The following is a 7,755-nucleotide window of genomic DNA, read 5'->3' on the forward strand; positions in this document are numbered from 1 at the left end:
TTCTGACAATGACGTTTAAATTAGGGGCCTCTATTTTACGCGTGTTTAAATATACGAATACGAGTGCAATTAAATTATTTCCAATCCACGTAGTTTTTAATACGCACGTACCCATACAATTAACATTTTCCTGTTTTAATCCGTGTAGTTTTTAGTATACACGTACGCGTATATTAAAAATTATGCGGATTAAAACACGAATATATTAGTTACACGCGTGACTTTGATACATGTTCAAAATCTTCAATTTACATTCGTCGTTATTTGTCGATTTGATAGCGACAATGAGTCAGAATCGAACAATTTTGCGCGAGGACGGAGTCACGTAGAGGAAGAAGAAAAAGGGTCGATTGAATTGTCAGTTTGAAATTCGAGCGTGGATCCTTCGTTTTTTCAAATGATTGTTTCATTCTCATTTCAGAGATATCTTTTTTTTTAGTGTAATTTTAGATACGTTTAGAATGAAAGTTTAGAGCTTCTATTTAGTTTTAATAGAATCGAGCTTGCGGTTGCGATACTTTTAATATTTTCTCCTTTGCCTTTTCTAGTTTAGATTTCAGGCATAGAGTATTTACTTCGTGAGCTGCTTCTTTTGTCAATTTAGATATTTAGCAATTTCTGGTTTCATTATTCGCATGTGATCGATTTAATATTTCTCATCGCCCTAAAATTAAATACTTATTTAATGAAAAATTTGAATGAAACAAAATATTTGCATTCAGTATCTATAATTAAATTTAATTCCGGTCTAAAAATTCTTATATTCGGTTTCTTTTTAAAAATTACAACTTTCCTTGATCTGAATTCAACTCAGTCTAATCGAAATTCAAGCGGTGGAATTGCCTGAATGAATTCTGCGTCCAAGAAACATAGAAACAAACTTCGAATCCAAGAAATATAAAAATGAATTTTCATTTTTTCTCGAAGAGGAATAAAGAAATTGCTAAAAATCATGAAAAAGAACGACACAACTAGTATACAGAGAAAGGGATCGCAGTTCAATAGTGAGCATCGGAGCACGCTGGAAATGGTATACCCGGTGATAATGTTGCACTTGCTGGGACATGTCTGTGTTTTGTCAATAACGTGGATCATGAGCACGTGGCGAATTACCATTAACATGTTTGCACAGGTACTCCCGAAGCGTATGGAAAAGCTGGGGGCACTATCAATCAACTGACTCGAAACTAGTTAGCTAAGTCACAAATAACATCGATGCCTTGTTATTTCAAATCCCATTATCCTTCCTCGTTATGTGTACGTCTACTTTCTTTTAGTATCCGTAAAAAGTAAAACGATATGGTGGCCATCGAGCGTGATCACTCAGATCACTCGCACCATCAAGTTTCCACCTTGACTAACATCGATATTCTTCTTGATTAACGTTGTCGAAGTCCAGAGAACAAATGTAAAGTCACACGTTACTTTTATTTTGAATATTAATAGATTACTAGATAGAATATTAATAGATTAGAAAATTAAATTGAAAAGAATTCTAATAAGTAACGTGTTGAATAGAAACAATATTTTTGAATTTAAGTAACATTCGAATATTATCTTTTATTCAGTTAAATAAAATTCCTATAATTTTCCTAATTATTTTCTCAAAGTTCTCTTAGCTTCTGTACACCTTTTGGCTCTCTCGTGATTGTCTACTTTCCCAAGGCTCGAGTTAGAAGTTTTCTTTCCTGTCTTTCAATGGACAGTAGCACGTGCACGATTTGTGGGTCACGAAAGAGTCGAAAAAGCACCTTTGAACATGTCTCATTTTTTTCCGCTCACCTGGTTGAATACGAACGAGGGAGAAATTGTTAAGCAGATTTTCACGTTTTTTATGTGTCTAATTTTGATAACGCACTGCTAGGTATGGCAGCAGAGGAGCACCACTAACGAGTTACCGTCAATGTAACTAAACGGTGGCTTATATATGTATACATATGTGTCTCGAAAAATCATTTTTAAACTGTATTTCCCGCGGTGATCCTGATCGTACGAACGAATAGCTGACATAAAAATGATTGAAAAATGGAACGGTAGAAATTTTCCAATTAGTACCTTCACAAATTTTCCAATAAATATTTTTCAACGCTATTTAATAGAAATATTCGTTGAAATTAAGATTAAAAAATTGGAAAGCGTGACAGAGTTTTCATTAAGCACTTGCTTCCTAAAAGCTATCGCTATGTACGTTCAGGAAATTAATAATTGTTATTTCATTACGAATTGCCAGTCGTAATTACATTTTGTATTTTACCGTATAAGTGGCTGAAAAGTATATGGAGGCCTGAGAATCATAGAGTTATACGTTAATTCCGCTATTTTGCATTAAAATAGTGTTCTGTGTTTATTATTAGAAAAGACTCATTATGCTTCGTCGAGTCATGAAAACTTATCGCAGCAAAAAATAAAATTATAATTAGAATGTGAATGTTCGTGCACGTTTAAATTTGTGTGAACGTCGTTAAAAAAATAGAAATTAGATAGAAATTTCTTTCGTCCTTTCAATATTATAAACACACTTATGATATTATAAATAGCCTTATTTGGATACTTCGTGTATTCTCGGATATTATATCTATTCTGTACATTATTATTTATTTAAATTACCCATAGATGCATAAAAATCCTCAATTTAAACGTAACTTAATTATTAAGAATCTAAATGGATGATATTCTTAAAAATCGGGAATATGTGATTAAATCCAAATTTCCAAAATCTTGACATACATCACTATGATTTTTAGTTCGCTATACATATATTCGTAATGAGGTAACAACGAAATACACATTAATGAAAATTGTAACAATTGTGAATCGTTTTATGTGTTCTCTGTTTGCGATTTTATTTATATTTTGGCTTGTATTACGACTAATTTATTAATGTCTTCTCTAACAATGAACGTATTTCGTAGGTACACATTACGAAGGAGTACCTACAACTCGAGCCTATCGGTTTGGTGTTCGTGTTCTTCTTCGCATTGATATTAGTTATTCAATTCACCGCGATGCTGTTCCATCGATTTGGCACGTTCGCTCATATTCTAGCCAGCACCAGCTTAGATTGGTACTGTTGCAAGAAGGTGAGTGTTATCTACAATTGTTGGTGATAAAATTTTACTACAATTAGTTAGTATCAAAGATTTTCATTGTTCACATTATTCACGTCATTCTTTCCTATTAGTAATTAGTAATAGCTCCTATACAATATTCCATCTTATCTTTTCTTTTTTATTCTCATTTTCATAATGTTACAGTTAAATAACGATTTGATAAAATCCCGAATAATTATAATCTTTAATACAACTTTTAATACAATCTGTGATTGTAATCGTAGTATAATCGTTTTTAAATGTTTTCTGTTTAATTCACCAGACCAAGGATCTATCGGAAGAAGCGTTATTATCAAAACACGCGGTAGAAATAGTCAGGGATTTGCAAAGATTAGACGGCATGGAGGGTGACTACGAGGAAGGCAGTGGCAGCGGCCCGGGCAGAAGGAAAACCATAAGAAATCTTGAAAAAAGCCGAAGAAAAACGCAGGCAATCAATACGCTCGATGTCGCTTTTAGACAGCGATTCTTCAGTATGTCAGAGGGCAATGGTGTGTAAGATGTTTGTGCGAAATTTTTGCATTTATCATAAGAAGCTGATGGATTGGAAATTTAAATCGCGAAATACTTTACGACCTTCTTATAGATACAAAGATGCAAGAAATGAAAAAGTACACTAAGTACTTAATACTCGTTTGTGATTTGAAACTTCGTTTTATGAGCCCAAGGCCAAATTTAAATTAGAAAAAGAAATGAAGAAAAATGAAATTGTAATATAATTATTTATTTTAGTTTTCTTATTTTTTTGTTTCTTATTTCAAGTAAAACGTATCTAAATCTGGTCTTGCCATAAATGGAACAATGTCTCAGTTTATAATAGGTACATGAATATTTTTCGATTATGCGTATACTTTTATTTACATACTTTTATATATACAAATATTTTAATATTTATATATCTAATGTTATATATGTATCTTAATATTTCCACATGTCTCTGTCTCTTGAGCAACTTTAAAATATGCCGTGTAATATATTAAGGAAATTGTGTTAGTAATGTCTCGATTTTAGGATGAGAATATTCGTTGATTAATGTTTCAATTTAGGTCTGCCGAGGAACATGTCGACTAGAAGATCTGCAAAGGCTTTTAAGGCATTTGAAGGGCGCAGGAACAGCATAATGGCGATGAGGAGGAAGTCGCAGATGCAAACGTTAGGAGCCAATAACATTTACGGTGTGGCGGGCAATCCTTTAGGGATACAAGGTCGTCCCTCGAGAAGCAGTCAGATTTCTGTAAAAGACGTGTTCGAAGGACACGCTGGCCACACGAATTCAGCCTATGAACCTGACGAAAATACCGGAAGTAGCCTCAGACTTCATAATCTAGGTCAGAGTACGTGGAGAGATGCGAATACCAATATTTAATTGAAACGAGTGAACGTAATTCGAACAAGTTCTTCACGGACGTACGTAATTGTTGGAAAATATTAAAACTGACGAATTTTTTTACTTTATATCCTTATATAAAAATATTTGTTAGATGATCAACGACTATAACCATCACATACGTTTCACGAGAAACGAGAAATGGCTACGTCTCCTTTGCTAAACATTACAAGCAATAAAATCGATTCCCATTTAAATTATAATATTATCACGCATTTAAGCGCTTCGTCTAGCAATTGTCTGTTAATTATCTGACTCTATATGACGTAAGAGCGAATAGAAAAGTACTAAAGACTGCCTTCGAGTAGACTAATTTATGATGAAGTGAAATGGAACAGGGCCGTCTTTAAACTCTTTATTTATTTATTCGAAGAAAAAAGTGAACAAAGTTCCCTTCTTCTCTGAACGATAAAGAACAACGAAGAACAAAAGAAAAAAAAATTACATAAGAATAGAAACTAGAAATTTAAATATAATAAGTTAGGAACCTTAATAGAATTAGATATAAATATTGGTTAAACTTGAACGAGTTAAAGACAGTCCTGAGGAAGAAAACGTTTTTTGTCTTCATTTTTATTCTTTTTATTTTATTTCTCTTTTTTTTATTCGCGCTTAGATATTTAAGATAAACGGACTGACCGGTGAATAACGATATTTGTTAGTACAGCTACTGCCGTACGATGATTAAACGGTTTTAGAGAATAATTCTCTGTTTAGGTGTTAATTGAACGTAATAGCCTTGTTAGCTGATGTCGTATCAAACGAGTGTGACAGTAATCACAACGACGACAACGCTTACACTTCTTTCGTTCTTGTAAACGTGATATACCGCCGTTTATATAAATATACTTATTGTATTTAATAGATATACAATTCTTTTTGTACATATCGCGTGCGTACGTGTAACGTTAAGCCTGTAGAAAAATCGTGTTGGTATAAACATAAACGAAATAAAATTCGAACAATCAGCACTCAACTTCGAATTCATTTCATCCAATTGTTCTTGCATAGCGCAATTCTACATTCTTTCCTGTACTTGAATAAATTACATGCTACATATACATGTTTGGTTAGTGATTTAAAAGTAGAAGATGGATTATGGGATAAATGAAATCATAAAAGTATTCAAAATTATTGACCACATGACAAATTTTATTTCTTATGATAAAATAGATTTATCTTATAAAGTTTGCTAGCGTTTATACATTTCTAAAGTTATTCTCCAACAGTTAGAATTTTATATTCACGTAGGTAACAGTTTAAAATATACACAAAGTTCGTAGAGAATACTTTACAATGATTAACGATTATGTTGAAAATATGAATAAAAATTGCCTATTTTGAATTTCATTGAAAATATACTATTGTGTGTCTTAAAAAGAAAAATACGCAATTTCAAAGGCATATACAGATAGTACGAGACAAATTTGGGACGAGTTTGGTGTCGCCTCGGGGCGAGCCCGATTTGTCGGTTTTTTGGCAAGATTAAAGATGCTCGCAGATTCTATCTCACTTGGTTTGGACGCACACTGAACAACTTTGTCGAAAACTTCCCCTCGCTTGCTCGCCTAGAGTACTTTATTCATGACGCAAGACAGCAGTCTCGCGGATGAATCTCGCGGGTTAGCTTCGTATTGTCTCTACATAACTTTGAAAAAATTATTAAGCAGAAAGAGAGAGGAATTATTAATTTCATATACAACGTAGCAACATTTTAAATAATTACAAGAAATATATACGTTGCAATAAATGTATATGTAAATTAAGCAGATAAGAACAGAGGGAGAGAAAGAGAGAGAAACATTTTTATGACGTGCCAGCTTGTCGTAAAGCTTCCGTCATGCACATGACGTAAGTCGCCATCAAGTAATCGTTAATGGTACGTCGCATGGTCCATCCTTGATAAAATCCCTCCGGAGATAGCGCCCAATTCGCCAGGAGTAGAGGATAATTTGCTACTACAGCGTAATTATTACCTACCGTATACCTGAATATCATGTCGAGAACTATGAATTAATTGTCTATTTATATACACTGAACAGTGTAATAATATAATTTACAATTAATTTGCAATTAAAGAAAACTGCTGCACTTACGCGAAACTCCCACCAAGAATTACCCAATTGAATATGTTAAGCCTTGATTCGTAGGTTGCTTTTGTTTCACTTGAATTATCGTAGAAACGCGACATTTCCATTTCCTGGAATTAAAATTCCAACACATGGTTCAATCTTGAAATATACTTTATATATATCCTGCAATCTTTTATTTAAAAAAAAGTGTCTTTAAGTTAAACGAAATTTGTCGAAATAAAAAATTAACACATTCAAATAATCCATCGTGGATCGACAGTACGGGATTTTTCAAACGACGAGTTAATGCGAACCTTTAAATTGCCGAAGAAATTTCGTGTAATATTTTATGGAACTACCTCTGTCTGTTTCTTCTTTATTCTGTACAGTTTGAACAAGTCTAAAATTGATAAGCTGGTTACAACACAGGCACCGAGCGCGTAATATCCATGACAGGAGTACAAAGAATAAATTAAGCCGGCCATGCTCAAGGTTCGAAAGATCTCGTCTATAATGTTGAATCGTTCTTTGTTCCTTTCTTCCTCCAGCTGCATCATAAACGGATCAAACGCTGAGAAATACAAATTTATTGATTTTCGATTAATTGACTGTAAAACGATACACGAAATTGATAAGCTACTTACTATAATCCTTAAAGAAAAGTTTGTACACAAGAACGATCAATGATCGAGAACCAATCATAGCGATACTGGCACAGGCACAGGCAACATGTGTTAATAATTTCGAATACTGAGCGTAAGAGTGTCTTATCAAGATGTAAATTGACGAACCGCATGTTAGCATTAGATTCGTGCACGAAAAAATGGACTCCAATATCATAGCATAGCTTGTATTAAATAGAAGCAAGGATTAATTGACACATCTGTACATATACTAATATATGGTACGGTTAAATATTTAAAAAAGTTCAAACACATTGAACGATGAAAAGTAGCACAAATAATTGTCATTAACCGATGCCATTCGTATTGACATCGAAACACGATTAAAGGTAAATGTCACTTTTGTTTTTTTATTATATAAGCTCTCTATTATTAACCTTGATTGCTCATTACTCGAATGAGAATAATTTAAATAGCAGTAGAAAAGTATTCCCTATTGTCTCACATACCATTCAATTTTTTATCGTTTGTTGAAAATCGCTACTACATATCGTATCATGGAC

General features: G+C 33.1%; 2 protein-coding genes across 6 annotated transcripts in view; one reads left to right on the plus strand and one right to left on the minus strand.

Moving 5' to 3' along the window:
• The window catches only part of kkv (hyaluronan synthase-like protein kkv), a 34,418-nt gene extending 28,950 nt beyond the window's left edge, over nucleotides 1-5,468 (plus strand). For all 5 annotated transcript variants that reach the window (XM_069110074.1, XM_069110075.1, XM_069110072.1 and 2 more), the window contains 3 exons: nucleotides 2,913-3,080; nucleotides 3,373-3,601; nucleotides 4,157-5,468. In XM_069110074.1, coding sequence (XP_068966175.1) covers nucleotides 2,913-3,080; nucleotides 3,373-3,601; nucleotides 4,157-4,476 — 717 coding nt within the window. In that variant the 3' untranslated portion in view covers nucleotides 4,477-5,468. The remainder of the gene's footprint in view (nucleotides 1-2,912; nucleotides 3,081-3,372; nucleotides 3,602-4,156) is intronic.
• A 284-nt stretch (nucleotides 5,469-5,752) lies between these two features.
• Nucleotides 5,753-7,440, minus strand: LOC138178344 (uncharacterized). Its single transcript, XM_069110091.1, has 4 exons — nucleotides 7,214-7,440; nucleotides 6,929-7,140; nucleotides 6,594-6,697; nucleotides 5,753-6,484 (listed from the first exon to the last, which is right to left on the minus strand). The coding sequence occupies exons 1-4, from the start codon at nucleotides 7,407-7,409 to the stop codon at nucleotides 6,304-6,306; spliced, it is 693 nt and encodes a 230-aa protein (XP_068966192.1). The 5' UTR covers nucleotides 7,410-7,440; the 3' UTR covers nucleotides 5,753-6,303.
• Nucleotides 7,441-7,755: the final 315 nt, after the last annotated feature.

Source organism: Bombus flavifrons, chromosome 3, assembly GCF_040668555.2.
Source record: "Bombus flavifrons isolate JBK064 chromosome 3, iyBomFlav1_principal, whole genome shotgun sequence".
In the NCBI taxonomy this organism is placed as follows: domain Eukaryota; kingdom Metazoa; phylum Arthropoda; class Insecta; order Hymenoptera; family Apidae; genus Bombus; species Bombus flavifrons.